Raw genomic sequence first — 18,199 nt, forward strand, 5'->3', positions numbered from 1 at the left:
CTGTCATGTCCAAATTCTGCTGTACCAGAATAAATTGTTGTGGCAGGTCATTATAAGTCACAGTGCTGACTGCTTGTTAAAGCCAGCGCTGCATTTCTCAGTTACTCCAGTCTTTATGAATTTTAGCAGCTTCTCTGCTCATTCCATCCTCAAAGCCAATACAAAGTTATAAAATGGAGAGACCAAATAGATGCAGACTGCATTCCTCATCTGTAATAGAAGATGTATATTTTGTTTTAATACTACAATGTAACAAACTTGACCTGGAGCAAACCCACTAGTCACCAGTATAAAGGAACAAATTGTGTACCTACAATACATAAAAGTCAGGGTTATCTCCAAGATTCAGACAGATACTAATTAGACATCTGAACCCAAGTTAATCTTCACAGGCTCTCCTTATGGTCAGTTGACACAGAAAAAGTAGGTGCACAAGGTAGTTGATCTTATTTTAACATTTTGTTGTCTAGAATATGTCACACAATTGTTCTCTGGAGATGCATCTACTTTTCTGTGAAGGGAGGATGAAGATGAGATTCAGAGATCTATATTGGGGCCTTTTTTTTTTTTTTTTATTTTGGAGCACACCTGTGTAAAATACTCCTCTTAAAATTCAGATAAAACCATTTTTAGTGTTTCTGCTAGCCTTCAATAGTATGTTGTCTGTATATAGGAACTCTTGGTTTTCTGTATAGAGTAATTCGCACGCATTTAATTTGTAAATGTACGTTGTGTGTGGGATTTTAATCTCACCTCCTTGTATTTAATCAACCCTCTAATGCTAAAAGATAATAAGCTCTTTGGAGAAAAAAGACAGTTATTTATGTATCTTTCTGGCACTTCTTTTAAAGGGAGCTTATGATTTCAACTGTTATCTTTAGGCACTTCTAGAAAAATGAACATGATAAATTATGATTTACTGGGAAATTTGCACAGAATTATCTGAAACTTTAAATACAATCGACACAGAATGTTAGTTCCACTGAGTATAACGACAGCTGTTGGAACACTGCAGAGCAGACAGTGGGACATACGTGGAAGCTGCATGAACTAAACAGCGTGTTTGCTCAGACATTTTGCAGACATCTCGTGGCTTCTGGAGAAGTAGAAGTTTATGGCCTGGCATGCCAGTTTATTAAGGGTCGTGATGCAGGTGAGATGTGATAATCAATGTATCACAAAGTTTTTCATCGTGTAGAGACAACACAAGATGTTGGAACAGCCAGTAGAACTAAGAAGCCTTGCCAACTGGTCTTTATGAAACATAAATACAGAAAACAGTTGCGCTTATATTCAGCTTTAGTGCTTGTCAAGATGAAAAACAGTTTCAGGTCAGAGGCAGTGTACCTTTTTAAATAAGACCAGTTTTGACTGCTACCAAAGTTTACAATTCCTCAGCAAAAGGATCTCCCTATCAGCAAAATATGAGAGAACAACAACAACAAAAAAAAGGTATCTGGAAGAGCTGGTTTTTAGCATCTCTTCTGCTAAAACTAATAAAATGTTAATCATGAAAGTAACAGAGAAAAATTAAATGAACAGTGAAAAACTACTGCACTAAGCCATTACCATGTAGAATAAAAATTAACCCAAGTAAAAGATTAAACTCTTGAAGCATGACCTTCCTATACAAACATGGATTTCCTACTCACTAATGGTGACAAAACAGCTTAATAGTTTCATGCAAAGATCAGTGTTTCTTAAACACTCCTAGTCATTAACACTAAGTTTTTTAAACGCTGCTGAAGTTTCTTGTCTTAAACACTGCTAGTTTCTCATTCAAATGTGTTTTATTTGTTTAAACAAATAATACACTAAGTACCATTTTTCTGAAGTCGGTGTCTGTAGGAATTACACTGCATCAGAGCTGGGCTGCAGGAGTGGTCCTCACCTTCACTTTAGTTAACACAAACTGATGATTTCTACTGAATAATAAACGCTAGGAAAAAAATTCCCTTGACCCTTAATTAGTTAACATTTGGTTGGTATAAGTAACATAAGGCTTCATATCCTTTTTAAAATTTATTTAAAATTTTTAATACTGACTGGCTTCAGTGTGGGTTCACTTGTAATTTTCCAAGAATAGATGTTTACAGAATTCCCTTTCCACCATGCCATTTTTCCTACGGTTAAAATCCTGGTATTAGTGATGGGGTAACAGAGTGGCAGTGAGTTCCACAAAATTTAGAACTGGATTAAGAAAAAAGGATTTCCTATCCAGAGTAGAAGCACAGTGCAAGTAAAATTCATGGGAAATTCACCATAAGCAGAGGTAAGAAAAACGACAGAAATTCCCTTTCTAGAGCATATATTTGTATTAAATTACTGAAAGAAATATGCTGTGTGTTGGCTGGATGGGGTTACAATTCATTGACTTTATATGGCCATATTTGTTGGAGAAAGATTTGAAGTGAGCCCGAAGAGGCCACTGGTAAGGCTGAAAGGTGACACAATGGCCTGTGAGAGAAGAGCAGCAGTGGTTAGTACCTACACAGTGCCTAGCCAGGCCTTGTCCAGTCCGTGGACAAAAGCTTGACTTGTTAGAACAGGGTAAGTGTTTTGTTTCAATATGACCAAGATTTTAACTCATGACTTTGTGGAAATGATGCAGGAAAAGACTTGTATTTCTTTAACGGTGATGCATTTATTCTGCAGTGAAAATACCTGTGTAACTCTGGCAGCTGAAACCAGGACCCTGGGCTGTGCCACACCCGAGGTGGCCCCGGCAGCAGAGAGATGCTCAGGATCCCTCTGGGCACGTCCTTACTGCAGCAGTCTGGGAGCAAGCTCAGGCCCCCACTGCTGCTCCCACACCTCCTCCTTGCCTCCCCCTGTTCCACAAGCCCTCGTTAAAGCAGTGGCTTCCCACTGCTGCAGGGACAGCCTGCACCAAGCACTGCTCCCAAGATCACATCTTGCTTGACTTCACACTACATGCTCCTCTAAATTGCCCAAGCTGACTGTGCCCCCAAACGTTACCCCATCCCAGAACATACAACACATACTTCACTTTGATGCTAGGAAAGCACCCTTCTCACAGGCTGCAGGACAGTTTCCCATCATTTCACAAACTCCAAACTGAAAGATAACATAGAAAAATCAGTATTGCATGTTCGGTTTAGAGGGGCACCAGAAAGAGTCCAAGGAGGACTGTGGGATGTGAATATGCAAGTCTGCTCTGGAGGGAACTAGCCCAGCTAGTGTGAATGTAAGCCATATATATTCCTCTTACATTCCCAGTATAAGTCCTTCTTGACATCAGGGACTTTTTTTAAAATTTAGAAATACAAGCTTGCCCTCTGAAATCAGGTAGTGTGAACCCACAGCATTTTTAGAGATTACCTGATCTTAGATTACCTTTGTCTGTTCAGAGTACCAAGTCTGAGTCTGGCACAGGCTTATACAGCTACAAAAAAGCAGCAACTCACACACATAATTAGTCTTCTCTAAACAATCTGAGTCACCAAGATTCTCCAGTCCAGTTCAGAAATGCCTCAGTTGAGACTCCTGTAAAAATAAAAGTATTTTTCTTCTGAATAAACAAATATTCAGAGAAGAAAGTGCAGTTCTGTAAAACCAAACAAAATCTGGATTTAGGAGCAAGCATCTTCTTACACAGTCAATGTTGGAGTAAATGAACCATACCAAAGGTCACTAAATGTCATTGTTCTGTAATTTTCAGTCTTCAGAGGATCAAAGGAATCTAAAGAAATGGTTCAAGTTGAGACACTTGACAAAATAATGAGGTGAAAGGCTTCCGAAGTTTTCTGGAGGGAAACCCACAGTAATTGGATATAATTCTAAAAATCTTCCTTTAGGCATTATTAAATAAAAATGTCTATCCTTTTTAGGGTTCATGAAATGTCAACAAAAGAAAATAGTGGTATAAACACCAAAGAGCTGTTTTTCAGTTTTTCTCAGGGCGTAAGGGGTTTGTTTATTCAAAGATCTGTGACACTGGCAAATACACTGTTCCCCTTACATAGCTTGGCAGGTGTTGTTTTGGTTTTTTTTTTTTTAATTTTTGGCTGTACTTGTATGACAAATTCATTTTGCTAGAAACACACTACCAGTTCAGCACAGATTTTTTTAACAATTAATCTCCTTACGTGCCATATTTTGTCCCCTTAGAGCAGCCCAAGGAACTGATCTTAAAATGCCCAAGGAGATTAAAAGATACACTTCAGTCAGTTGCGGAAGTGTAACTCAGAAGCATAACTGATGAGTCATTTGGGGAATTTCACTGTTGTTGCTGCGCCTTTTTGATCAGCCAGTCCAAAGGGATTTCATTAACATCTCACTAGTACCTCTGACTGAGTAGAACTTTTGAATAGATTGTGAAAGCCTCTAGAAATAATCTGGTTTTAAGTACTAAGTATATAAATGCAAACTGAGTGGAAACAGCTGTTATTTACATTCTGTGGACGCACGATTTCACTCCCTGATGGATAGGGGAAGAAAAAAGCCACTTAAAGATTGAAATGTCTTTAAAGAAACTGGAAAAATGGGAATCTAATAAAAATACATGCAATGAACCACATTGTTGGGTGGTATAAATTGGTAAAGCTTTCCAGGTTTGCCACCATAACATTATACAGCCCACCTGCTAGGAGGACTTGAAGAGCTCTATGTATTCCTTGGAGAAAGTGGGGGAAGGGGTTGAAGGAATGAATATGCTGAAACAAAAGCATACAAACAAATTCATGTTTCAGCCTTTTATGCAATGGCTAACTGAGAACCTGGCATTTTCAAAAATAGTCTCACAGAACAAAGCCCCCATTCACAGTAAGATTTTGCTATGGATTTACGTTAGTTTGAGATTATGTTCTGGAAAAATTATAAAAGCTCCTGAAAAATGTAAGCAGCAGTGACCAGGCCTGAAAGTAGAGGACTGTGCTGGAGGGAAAAGAAAGCACAGTGTGAAAGTTGCACCCTTCATGAACTCAAGCTTTTTACTAGCCTGGCAGAGGCTCTCCTGTGTGTCCTCCATTTACCTGGAGCAGGTCCCTGCTGTCACATGTTCCACTGGAAAGCTCATGCTCCCTCCTGCCATGCCTGCTTCTATCTGCAACATCACCAGCAACCACCTAGAGTTGAAAAAGTAATAGACTGTCCTCAGGAAAGGTAAGGCATGTTTAAAAATGTACACAAAACATGGCTGCTAATTTGGACCAAACCCACTCAGTCAAATCAGCGATGGGAACCTGGGACAGGGAAGCAAAGGTGGGATTGTTTGGCTGGCTTTTCCTTATAGAAGGAGAAGGAGCTGACATACCCAGCACAGCTAAAGCTCGAGCACCACAGAACGACTTGATTCTTAAGAGCCTAGGGAGTGATTTCCTCCAAGATTAGTTCTGTTTGACTTAGGATTGCTTTGTGCCTGCCAGCACACAAAACCTGTCATACACAGGCGAAGGCAGGACAGAAATATCATTCTTGTTCCATTTTAGGTACACTCTTACCTGCTGTTTTGTCTTACGCAAAAGATACGTCTGATGGCTAAATGCATCCTTTTCTTCCTTACCAGAACAAAGGCTGATCTACAGCAGCAGGTTTTGCAGCTCCCTTCTGTCTAGCATCATGTGGCATGAAATGCTGGGGAAAAATTCTGCTGTGCCTCAGGCATCTTTCCAGATCGCATTTATTCACGGAGGGATAGTTTATCAGAGAAATGAGCTCTGAAGAGACTACTAAAATTAGTTTTAAGATTTTGAAATGCAGGGCAATGGCACTGAAAGTCAGAAAATATGTCTAGCCCAAACTCACACTTTATAAAAGGCTTTGCATATTTTGTAATGATTATGGATATTATTTCTCCTCCTCCATTCATTTATAAAGACAGAGGGATCATAACAAACTTAAGCAAATCTGAATTTGGTTACACAGAGCCATCTGTTAATTCTGGTATATGGCAGTAGAGGGCATCTAAGGACTTCAAGTCACATATGGTAAGGGATTAAAATCTGACGGCTGAAGGAGTTAGTACTCTCCCCCCAGCCCTTCACCCCACCCCAGGACAGAATTGCCACCTCATGAGCAAAGAGCTCACGAGGCTGCTCCCGATCAATGGCAATTTTGAGCCACACTGAAACTGGTGTTCATCTTAAAACACCAGTCTGAAAGCTGAAGTTGTTTAGGAGGAGATGCAGGGGTTAATTTCTCTTCCCTGCTGCAGGCAGAGCTCTGTCAGAGCCACGGGATGGTTTTGGGTACAGTACAGGGGGAGATACTGCTTCAAACAGTCTGTCCAATTTTATCTACTACTCTTCGAGCTTTAATTTCCACATACCTGGAAAAACTGCTTACAGGAGGAGCAAGCAATTCTGGAAATGGACAGGCTGTGCCAAGAAAGGGCGAGCTGTGGACCAGTGCTGTTTTCCTTAACCAGAAAGAGTAGCCCTGTGTCTGTTTCCTCTCTTGAGCCTAAAAAATGCCAGCCTGTCTGGCCTGCATTTCAGTTTACCTCCTCCCATTATGCCAGTCAGATACAGGATGATGCGCTGAGCTATCCTGACGAAAAGCAAGCACTAACCCTGGCAAACAGAGAGAAGGTAGTTGGCAGCTAGTGCTGTTTTCTTGTCATCTGTCCAGGTTTGTATGACATTCCATATCCAGCCTCTCTTTATACTGAAGCAGGGAAAGCAGCCATGCCTATCTTGAGCCAAAAGAAGCCAACACCTCAGAGGCAGGTTAAGTTCATTACCTGACACTAACACTTAATGCACTAATCTGAAAAATGTATTTGAGCCCAGCAGCATATTCGCATACAACAGGCAACATATTTTCATTTAGCTGTAAGAAGTTTAAAGTTACATAAATACATTAATAAACATTGATTATCCTGTTATTCAAACTCCAAATACAGCAATATATATACTCCAATACTCAAAATACAGCAACACATCAGGCCTTATGCTGAAGTCTATTATAGCCTTAGCCTGACATTTAAAAGTGGCTCATGCCCAGAAAAAGGTTCAACAACTCATTTAATGATTCACAGTACTCCTAAAATGATATTCATCTGTCTGCTCTCCATGGCAGCACTTTCAATCATAAACACTTAATTGCAGGAATTCATCCTCAAGGCCAAGTAGCTCTGGGTGAATTAAACTATCCTTAATGTAAGAACTAGAACAGTGATTTAAAATTAATCTTTTTCTGATAGGAGGCCATTTAGTCAGATACTTATAACCCAGTTTCTACTTCACTTTATTTTTCACTCAAAAATCTCCCCTTTAGAGATAGCCACTGCGTCACCTGTTTTAGTTTTCCGTATTAGTTTCGAAACTGACTCTCTGCCAACAAAGGAACTTTAATTACTTATGGATTGGCAAAGCAAAGGAGAGCTGCCTTCATGCTGTCTGTCAGGAAAACTTTTTTCACAGACATTACTTGCTCTCTTTTACTTTGAGGCGCAGGACTTGCAACTGGCAGGAAAACATCTCAATCCTCCTCAAGCATAAGTCTTGTTTTTTCTGGCAGCATCTAGGACGAGAATGCAAGATTTCACAGTGCGTTCAGCTGTGCTATCTCTAGGATTTTTCTAAAACAAAGACAAGAGTGTATGATTCTCTAAAAATCCAGAACTTCAGAGACCATGATTCTGAACATGTGTGTGTGTAGGTGTACGTGCATATATACACCTATATGCTCTTTCTCAGCCAAAAAACAAGGTAAATAAATATTACCGACACAGCATTTTATGCTATAATCTGAATATTAAAATCCATATCAAATATTATCCTAGTAGCTGTTTGAAAAGACTGTATCAGAAATGGTCCCTTCCAGCAGTCCTTTTTTCTACCATGTTCATGACAAGGAAGCATGATAGGGAAGAAAATGCTATCAAAGCATATATATTTACAACTTATTCTCCAGTAACTTTCAGCAATATTTAGCTAGTTTTAGTCAGAGTGAAACTGGATAATTCACAAAATAACATAGCATTAGACCAGAATTCTGCTGTTTATAAAGAATCCTAACATAGCATAAAATAAAAACTGCTGTGTAAATTATCTTTTTATTTTATGCTTAGTACCCTATGTCACCACATTCCACTTTTCCTTTACTTATCTGTCCAAAGTATTTTTATGTTATTTTGGTTTTACCTTTAATTGTAAATAGTAAATTGGAGAAACTAAGCAAGCACTACATTTAATTATTTTCACTGAAGATCCCAAGTGTGCCTAGGTAACCTTTTACTCAATGCAATTGAGGCCTTTACTTTTAAATAGTAGATAGCACAGGATGAGACGAGAGATGGACTTAAATTGGACTTAAATGCCACCGTTTTATAGTCAGTTTCATGCTTGTCAGTGATTATCTGTCTACCTGTCCATGGAACCAAAGGGAATGATCCTTCAACTGTCTCTGAAAGAAAATAACCTGGATATTATTTCAAAGTACTACTCTCTTGGTGCCATCTTTTGATGTTTGCTTTTAAATTACAAGAGCTGGTTTCCTTTTATAGCACCCCTGATTCACAGAGGTTATTCACTGAATTCTTTTATTATTCTCCTTTACCACATGTATATTGTCAAGAAAGGCAAAGCATTCACATATGAATAGATAAAAATGGCAGGAAATAAGGTGGCAGCTGGTAAAGAGTAAAACTGTTTGGTGTAAGTCTTAATCTAATTCATCAAAACATTCTGTTCCTCAGGCAGCTGGAAAGAGCAGAGTGATCCCATACACTAAAATATTTGCCTTCTCTATGTTTTATTTATTATGTTGTAGGAACTCTTTGTGAAATAAGCAAACCTTTCTCCTAACTGCTAAGTGAGAAATCTTCTAAGAGTTCACACTGCAGACCTTGTTTGTCCTGTGCAGTTACAATTAACTCGTTTCAATTTGCTGGAGCTAAAGGCTCAATATTCTTATTTCTCTGCTCAAGAACCAGACTGTAATCCCAGGACAGGGAGAAACTGTACACTGTTATTTAGACTAGGTCAGGTAAACAGTTGTCAAAATATGGTCAAGAAGTAGAGGCATGTGATAAGCAATAGCTGTCCTTTTAACTGAAGGGGATTTTAACTGACCAAATGGTATGCCATGGATAATGGATATTCTGTGCTGCATCTTTGGGAAGTTAAGGATGCAGAGAGCAAGGAAAGGGCCCTTGTGTTCTTCCAGGTAGCTAGGTAAAATCTCTCTTAATAAATCAGTAAATCTTTTCAGTGAATCAGAGCAAATTTAGCAAAATCAGCTGGGTCAAAAAGACATTATCCCTCCTCTGCTCACATCATATTATATAAATAAATCAACATACTTGCTCTCCAGTAAATTTGGCATACTTTTCAGGAACAAAGTAAAAATCATTTCTAGTAACAGGCACTTCACAGGACTGTAAAAACGTTGTTGCCTCCTTCCTCGGTCATGAAAGGGATTTCTGCCTAAAGGAAAAAAAAAATAAATTCACTCATCCTTCCCTGTCTTAAGCATATACATTTGTAATCAAGTCAGAAACAATATATTCTGCTTGTGATTTTCAAGTACTCTTAATGTTCATACTTTCACTACTAATATAAAACTTGATTAAAATTATCTACTATATGGATGATATACAGTCAGAACCAAAGTGTTCACGAGTAATAGAAAGTATCGGGAAAAATAATTAGGGATATCTTAGGTTTGTGCCTTTCATCCCCAGTCGGGTGATATGCCTCTAAAACTGGCTCAGAAGCATTCCTATTTGTGTATGTACAGGCAATGTTTACCCTATAATTGCTACCCCAGAACATACAGATTAAAAATAAATAAAGCATTTGGTTTGAATTGTACATAAAAATTTTAAATCCCCACTTGTATATAGTTTTTGTATTAGTGACTGTTTAGAAGAATTACTGTTTGTTACATGGCAGATTAAAAAACCCTTAATTTGTTTACATGATGGAAGGCTAAGTTTTCTGAGTCTGCTCCTTCTTTTCTCTTTCTCCATTTCACATCTTTCTCCTACTCCATTCTGATTTTTATAAAGTAAAACCCTTAAGGCAGACCAAACCTGTATTAAATATCCCAGTGCCAAAGAAGCTAAAAAGTAGCTTTAAGTATTTTCATGCACTACATATGGCCCATAGTCCCAAAAGTAATTTAATTTAGTCACCTTTTCTTACCCTTACAGCTATTTTTTTTCTCCCCTGTGAGTGTATGGAAGACTCATGCAGACAGAGGAGAAAAACAGCAACTAACATAGTTGAAAGAAACAGTGAAATACAGCCATACTCCACCGAGGCTATAGCACTTTCAGATGTCTCAAGCCAGAGAATAAAGGTAACTGTGAACCAGAGTACTCTTATGAGGTGCCAATATTGTCATTTAAGGATTGATTTGCAGTTTTTAAGTTAGAATTTCATTACTCTTGTAAGTTTATCAGATATTCAATGCTATTTTTAAGAGACATTAAGTTCTCATGAAAAAATAACAGAACTCTGTTTAGGAAAGATCCTGCTGATATACTGCCTATTTAATTTTTATGCTACCTTTTTCATAACAGTATTTGAAGTTTAAGTAACAAACATTTATTACATTCTTCTGTTCTTGGTTCTCATTCACCACATAAATCATGGTCTTCCTCTCTTCTGCCTTTATAGCAGCCAGCTGTGGTTTTAGAAACAAATTATTATGACTTCAAGTGACGAATAAACAGCAGAAGCAAAGGAACTCTTGAGATACTATCCACATAAAAATCCCATTAATAAAATAACGTAGGAAAAGAGAACTACAGCGAAGCTATAAAAAAGCAACTTTGCATCTAGACAAGATGTATTCCTTTTCTCCAAGATGCATTAGTGAACTTTAAAGTAATAGCCCTAATTTGAACACTATGATATCAGAACATTTTTTGAGCAAAAGCTCTGTGCCTACATATACAGAATTATTGTAGTAATAAAAATAGATTTGTATTAATTTTTTATTGTTCTTCTGAACATAGTGAAGTCAGTGCCATTCTGAAAAAGTAATAGAAGTTTTTTACAAGATCTCACGTCATAGGTAGCTGAACTGTCAACTAAATTTAAAGGGGCACAAACCTATTCTCTCCCCTCTTCACATCTGTCCAACGAAAAAACTTAGTGGGGATTCCACAATCAACACTGGAGTCTGGATCTGAGGCTGCCTGAACTTCACAGACAAAAACAGGAACAAGAATGACCTTCAAGACCTAAATTGCTTTAAACCATTTCTGAGAATGCTTAAGAAAGCCTGTGTTTGTTCCTCAGACCTCATTTTAAATCTGTGCTGCTGCCAGTGATTAAAACCACCTTTTTTCATAAACTGAATAAATTAAATTCAAAAGCACCCAGGCATTACAAACAGATGAAATCATACTGACCAATATTTCACTTAACAAAGCAGATTTTTTTTCTCAGATGAACCTACTTAATTACTGAATACAGAACTTAATTTTTAAGATATTAATTCTCTTATCCCCTGATGCTTAAGAATTATAAACAATAACTGTTTCAAAATCCTTCAGGAACAGTCCTTATTTTTATTTTTTTTCAAAGAAACGTTGCATTTCAGACGTTACTGGGGAGTGCGACCCAATGCAGAGTCTCAATGTGGGAGCTTTCTCTGTGTAAGGGAGCTGCTCCGCTCCCTCAGCCAGAGTCTCCAGCCTAATACATATTCATTTACCTCTCTGATAACAAAGGCTCCCTCCCCCCTCCCGCTCCGATTTTTAAATGTATTATCTTGTATTAATTTATACGTTTGGGTTTCTTTCCTGAAATCTTTAAAAAGGCACCTCTTAATCCTTCTCCCGTCAATTCTCCCTCCCAGATACCCCCGTGCAATTTGCAGGGAGCCCTGACCTGCAGCCAAGGGCTGGGGTGAGACTATTACAGCTACTTTTGCTTTGTTTCCCCTCTTTTCTTCTTTTTTTTTTGTGTGTGTGTGTGTGTCTATTTCTAAAGTCGGCTCGGGGCCGCCGGGGCAGCGGCAGAAGGTGGCTGGTTACCGAGCAGCGCCCACGGCGCAATCAACCATCTTTACGCCAAGAAACAGCTTCGTAGTTATTAAAAAAAAAAATAATATTTTTTTTTTTAAAAAAAAAGGGGGGTGGGGGGGAAGGGGAGGAAATCGGCGCGCGCATCGGCGGGCAATGGCTGTTTGTAGCAACGAGGTATTTAGCGCCGGAGGGTGAAGGGGGGTGGAGACCAGGGTGGGGTGTCCCAGGAGCTTCAGCCGCCGCAAGTCCCTGGCAGAGAGCTCCTGGCACCGGCCCCTGACGCTCTCCCGGCCCTGCGGGCGGGCCCCGCCGCCGCGCTCAGGTGCCCGCGGCTGCTGGCGCCGGGCAGGCCGGGCACCCCTCACCCCGCCGCCCCCGGCACGGGGGCTGCGCTCCCGCGCTCGCCCGGTTCCCTCGGGGGTCGCGCCGTGCCCCGCGGGCGGCGCGTACGGCCCCGCCGGCCCGGTCCCTCTGCCGCCCCGGGCACTGACCTGCGCGTCGCCCGCGGCTCCGCGGCCGGAGGAGGAGGCGGGGGGGCCGCGGGGCAGCGTTCGGCGACCGCTGCCCCGGCGTGACAGGGGCGGCGGCTCGGTGCGTCGGCCCCGGCTGGCCGCGATCGCGGCGGAGGCGCCGGAGCGGGTCCTGTCACATGATGCGGTTCCTGGAAAGTTCCTGGAAAGCAGCCTTTGTATGTAACCATCCCGGGAGGGGGGAGCGGCGGGGGCAGGATGCCCTCGCCTCGCAATCAAAGCCGAGCAGACCGCCCGCGCCGGGGAGAGGGGGGGGAGCGGAGGGTGTTGTTTCCCCAGGAGCACCATCTTCCTCCGGCAGCCTCTGTCCGCCCCAGCAGAGCCTCGACACTTCTCCACGGCGGCGGGTGCTGGGTCCCCCCGGCCCCCCGACGCTGCCGGGAGCCAGAACAACCTGACCGCCCTACCTCCAGGCGGCGACAGCGGCAGCCCCAGCCCCGTCCCGCCGACCCCGGGTGAGTCCCCTTGTCGTCGCCCCGCTTCGCTCGATGCCCTGCCGCCCTTCGGGAGCCGGCAGCCTGCCGCCCCGCTCCCGGTACGGCGCTGCCGACCGGCGGGATGGAGGCTCCCCCGCAGCCGGCGGCAGGCTGCTCCGGCGGTCCTCGCCTCGGCCCGGGGACGCCCGGCTGCAGCCAGCCGCCACCGCCTCGCAAGTCTTCCGTCCCCACCGAACTCCCGTGGGCGGTGGCGCTTCGCGGCTAGGCGCTCCCGGAGCCTCCCTTTCACAAGGGGTCGCGCCCGGACACCGCTGGCAGGGCTGCTCCCACCTGCGTTCGTCGGCCCCGCACCCGCAACCTCTCCGGTGACAGGCGCACCTGCGCCCAGTCCCCGACCCGGCGGCGGGAGCTTCTGTGCGGGGGAAGGAGGGGATGGGCTTTGCTGGGGTCTTCCCGGGTGTGTGCCTGCATATGGTGGGATAGAAACCCGTCAGAACACCCTATCAGTTGCCACTACAGTTTAATTTGGAAAAGTTTCTGAGCTCCGCCGAGGAACTTGTTACGGGAGGAACCACCTCAGCATAAGCCCTCACCTGGTGGCTGCTGCGCACTCGGAGGCAGAGACTGCCCCGTTCGCAAGCACCGGCGGGGTGAGCCCCGTTCCCGCTGCTCGCCAAGCCGGCTAGGTTCCCCCTCGCTGGTATTGCCCGGCTTTGTGTCGCTCCTGATGTGACGGTGCTCCCAGGAGAGAAGAGGCTCTTTTTGTCCCTCCCGTTCGCTTCAGCCAAGAGGAAAGATTTTTTTGTTTCCCTAATATCAGCATTTAATGGAGCGGGAAAAGCATATTTCCTGCCCCGCGCTAATTATATCGCGTCCTCCACCGCGCTGCCCCTTCCGTTCCCAAGCAGCTGGCGAGCCCTTGGAGCCGGCACTGCCGGCACACCCGCCCCGCAGCTCCTCGGGTACGCCGCTGCCCGAAAGGAGGTCTCCCAGCCCGGGAGCACGGCCCAGGCCGGGCTCCCGTTCCTAGAGGCACGACTTCGCGGATGACCTTACTGAAAGGCGTTACCTTATCGTTCGCAGGCACCGCAGCGTGCAATCCGGGCAGCGCCGGGGCTGGGACCTCTGCCCCGCTCTGCTGGTTACCCCTCCTATCTCATACCTTTACGTGCTCGGCTCTCTCCCACGACCTCCTCCCTCCCCAAAAGTCACAGAGCTGCCGGACGGGCTCGCCTGCCCCAGCCGAGGGAGCGGGTCAGCGGGTTCGCCTTTGCAAAAAAGAGAGACCACCTTCTCGGGCCGCCGCCTCCGCCGAGTCCTCGGCGGAGAGGAGCCGAGGACAGGCTGGGCGGCGGGGAGGAGGAGATGTCCCTCCCCCGCTCCGCCGGGAGGTGATCTCTCGCCTCGGGTCCCTCCTCTGGATGCTGGGAAGTTCCGAAGCGGGATCGCCAGAAACACGCTCTGCGTCGGGAGCGCCTCTCGCGGGGCTCGCCGCTAACCACGCTCTCTCCGCTCGCAGGCGGCGCCCGGGATGGGGGCCGGGACGATGCGCCCGGCGCGGCGCTGAACCCCGCAGCGGCGAAGCGGAGCCCTCTCCTGCCGGCAGCCCCCGACCTGCGTGCGAGCGGGGCCGCGCCCGCCGCCGCCGCCGCCGCCCATGACCCTGCGCTCCGCCGAGTCCCTGGAGAGCGCGGAGAGCTCCGGGGAGCGCTGGGGGCACCCCGGGGCGGCGGCGCCCGTTGCTGAGGAGTCCCGTGAGGCGGAGCAGCTGGCCGCGGCTATGGAGGAGCTGCGGCGGGCAGGTAAGCCGGGGCCGCCGGGAAGGGGAAAGCGCCCGGGGCGGCGGCGCTGTTCGGGGGGAGGCAGAGGAGAGCGGCGAGGATCCCCACGGGGCTGAGAAGGGGAACCGGGCGGTGATGCGACGCTTAGCCATCGCCGCCCGGCACTGCGGGGTCGCGTTCTCGCGGCGGAGAGGGGCGGCGACGACTCCGACCTTCCGCGGACTGCGGCGGCCGAAGCGAAAGCGCTGGCAGCGCCGCGTCCCGGCGGCAGCCCAGGATCTGCGGCCGGGCGAGGGCCGGGCGCTGCCGCCGGCCGGGGCGGCCGCGGCGCCGCATCCCCTCGGCCCCGCGTACCTGCGCTCCCCTCGCCGGCGTGGCGGCGGCTCGCCCGGCCCCGCAGGACGGGGGGCTTGGCTGCCGGCGGAGGGAAGGGCTTTTTGTCTTCATTGCAGCCGAGCTAGGACCGCAGCCACCTCGCCGAAGTTGTTTTCTTACCCCTCTGCTTTCGATCGCTAGACAAAACCCATTTCAACAGCAGCCTACTCAGAGTTACCCAAAGCGGGCGTTCTGCGGGCTGCCAGCCTGTGCCCTGCGGACGCAGCGCTGGCCCCGGCGGGAGAGCAGCGGGGAGCCGCGGGACGCGTCCCTGCTACTTCAGGGGCGGCCCGCCGGGCCGGCGGCTCCGGTGTCGTCCCCGCAGTACGCTGCGGGAAAGTTTGTGCATGTCTATGCATAGATACGAAAATAAAAAGTGAGCTGGAAGGCTCCGTCAAAACGAGACGCATAGTAAAACGAATGATTTTTAATAGCAAATAAAAATTTACTGCGCCTGCAGGACTTTAGCTTTCAAACAACAAAAGAAATGGGTGACTAGAAGTATAACAGCCAGAAAGCAGCTTTTTAAACAAACAGGAATAAACAAATCCCTTCTTTCTCTCATCTTTTAACAGGCTGGTACTGGGGCAACATGACTGTTGCTGAAGCCAAAGAAAGATTACAGGATGCCCCCGAAGGGACCTTTTTGGTTAGGGATAGTTCACATTCAGAGTATCTACTAACTATATCAGTAAAAACATCAGCGGGACCGACCAACCTACGTATAGAATATCAAGATGGCAAGTTTAGACTGGACTCTATCACTTGTGTCAGATCTAGACTTAAACAGTTCAACAGTGTTGTCCATTTGATTGAGTACTATGTTCTTATGTGCAAGGACAGAACTGAAACACCTTCAAATGGAACAGTTCATCTTTACTTGAACAAACCCCTCTATACGTCTGCTCCATCTCTGCAACACCGCTGCAGGATAGCTATAAACAAGAGCACAAATCAAATTTGGGAGCTGCCATTACCAACAAGACTGAAAAAGTACTTGAAAGAATACCAATACCAGGTATAAATATATTTTCTAAATGCCTCTAACACAGAGTAACTTTTGAATGCAATTCTTAAAATCAGGCAAAGAACTGAGTAACCAGTTGTACAATTGGGCATGGAATTCACTATCAAAACAGTGGCAGTTATGGGGGGAAGGTTTATTTTTCAGATGCTACAAAGGGAGACTTTATGTAAAATAATCCCAGTGTGCACCCTTGGGGGTTCAACAAGGTGGCATGCTATTCTTACAAGGAGAGAGAAGCCAGGAATCTGTCCAGATTGTGTTGCTTTGTCAATAAAATGCTGCACTATCAAATGCTTACTGAAGCAGTGGGACCGGCAGAGACTGCGTAAGTGGTCAGAGATGTGTGAGAGTTCACAAGTATCTCAGTTGTCTGATTCCAAGATTAATTTGGTGCTGGTGTTCATATAATCCTAAAAGCTTAACTAGATCACACTGTGATAATCTTGCTAAAGTTATGCAACTAATCAAATCCAGTCAGAAAAGTGATCATGTATTCAGTTTTTATTGAACTATTCTCCTGCTTTTCTGCAAGCAAAGGAGTACTGTAAGTAATCAGTCTACAATATTGTTTTTCAAAGTTCTCTGAAAGCTGACCTTAAGAAGAAATGCAACATCTTTCACAGGAACCCAGTATACTGCTGACAATACCAGATTGGTATCCCAGAATCCTTAACATGTTAACATCTTCACAGTGGTTATGTATCCATGCTATTGCTATTAAGCCTCTTTTGGTTGAGGCTTTCGAACTGTACGCTTCAGACTTGCAGTTCCAATGTCAAAACATGGATATCAGCAGTTACAGCTGTCTTCTACAGTGTAGAATGTTTTCTTTAGCCTGTTTCCCAAAATATGGGGAAATAAGATGTGGATTTTTTGTTTGTTTCTGAGGGGGTTGGTTTTCCTTTTTTTTTTTTTTTTTTAACTTCCCATTCACTATTGTAGATATCAGATGATTACTCAATAAAATAAATCAAATTGCACAACAATTTCCCAATCTTTGTATGTATGGATTCAGGAAACTGTGCTCTTATATAGCAACTTACATAATTTCCCAGCTAATACTCAGATAAATGCACATGTAACAGTGAGGATGAATACCCCTGCTTTGCCTTTGTGGTGCTGCTCGAAAGTATAGCTGGATTAAATTCAGATTAGCAGTTTAGAGGCTGCTTGCTGAATTCCTGTAGTTAGGTATTAGCATAGGACATAGTTTTTTCTGTTATGGTATTCTTCCAAACAGGAACATGGGACTAAGATCCTCAGTATCCATTCTTCAGTCTAAATGTAAACTATTTAATAGAAGAAATACACAGAATGAGAATAATAGGAGAGCAGTAAAGAGAGAAACAAAGACACAGACTCATCCTTAGTCAACAAATTAAGAGTTTTAATTTTTTCCCTAGCTTATTTGTTAATTAAAGCAAAGACCTGTGCTTGAACAAGGAGGGTTGTCAAGACTTGCTGTAATCTAGCTTTGCCCAGGCTGAAATAGAAACAACATAAAATAACCTTGTTTTCCTTGTGACTTAACAGCTCTGTTGTACTGTCAAGATGTTCTGTCCCTTCTCATAAACTCTGGGGCACTGACCAGCTTATATGCTGCATCAAAACTCCCAGTGTTACACACTCAGTTTTGTCTCTAACATGCTGGCAGAAAAGAGTAGCAGAGCCATTGAGAAAAAGAAGGCACCAAGAACCAGAGGCAGAGTGGACGGTTCCTTGGTATGACACCTTCTTGACATGTTCTTGTTCTTTCTGTGGAAAAGGTGTGTTCCTCCTCCTCCATGGCTTAAATTTTCTGTCCCCATTTTCAATCCAAGCTTTAGTATAGAAATGAGGGGAGTTTTCTTCTGAAAAACAAATCAAAATATTTTGTTATGTAAAATGTCCTGCCAAAATATATTTGGAAGTTTTTCACATTACCCACCCTTTGGTTCCCACACCTGAAGAGCGCTTGTATTTTACGTATGTGTCATAATCACACAGTCCTTGTTATCAGTCTTGCTAGGATCTACCACCCTCAGGCTGAGGAGGTATTCCTGTGAGCAGAACCTGTCAAAAAACTGTGTTCCTGTGAACCCTTTTCATTCCGATGATTCTTA

General features: G+C 44.5%; 2 protein-coding genes across 2 annotated transcripts; one reads left to right on the forward strand and one right to left on the reverse strand.

Moving 5' to 3' along the window:
* Window positions 1-211: 211 nt before the first annotated feature.
* LOC104696449 (collagen alpha-1(IX) chain-like) lies at window positions 212-13,064 on the reverse strand. The gene is made up of 3 exons (XM_039570594.1): window positions 12,439-13,064; window positions 4,995-5,087; window positions 212-3,507 (listed from the first exon to the last, which is right to left on the reverse strand). Exons 1-3 carry the CDS (start codon window positions 12,763-12,765, stop codon window positions 3,484-3,486), a joined length of 444 nt encoding a protein of 147 aa, XP_039426528.1. The 5' UTR covers window positions 12,766-13,064; the 3' UTR covers window positions 212-3,483.
* On the forward strand, window positions 12,845-17,083 carry SOCS2 (suppressor of cytokine signaling 2). Its single transcript, XM_039570588.1, has 3 exons — window positions 12,845-12,932; window positions 14,434-14,716; window positions 15,646-17,083. Exons 2-3 carry the CDS (start codon window positions 14,572-14,574, stop codon window positions 16,092-16,094), a joined length of 594 nt encoding a protein of 197 aa, XP_039426522.1. The 5' UTR covers window positions 12,845-12,932; window positions 14,434-14,571; the 3' UTR covers window positions 16,095-17,083.
* Window positions 17,084-18,199: the final 1,116 nt, after the last annotated feature.

This window comes from Corvus cornix, chromosome 1A, assembly GCF_000738735.6.
Source record: "Corvus cornix cornix isolate S_Up_H32 chromosome 1A, ASM73873v5, whole genome shotgun sequence".
In the NCBI taxonomy this organism is placed as follows: domain Eukaryota; kingdom Metazoa; phylum Chordata; class Aves; order Passeriformes; family Corvidae; genus Corvus; species Corvus cornix.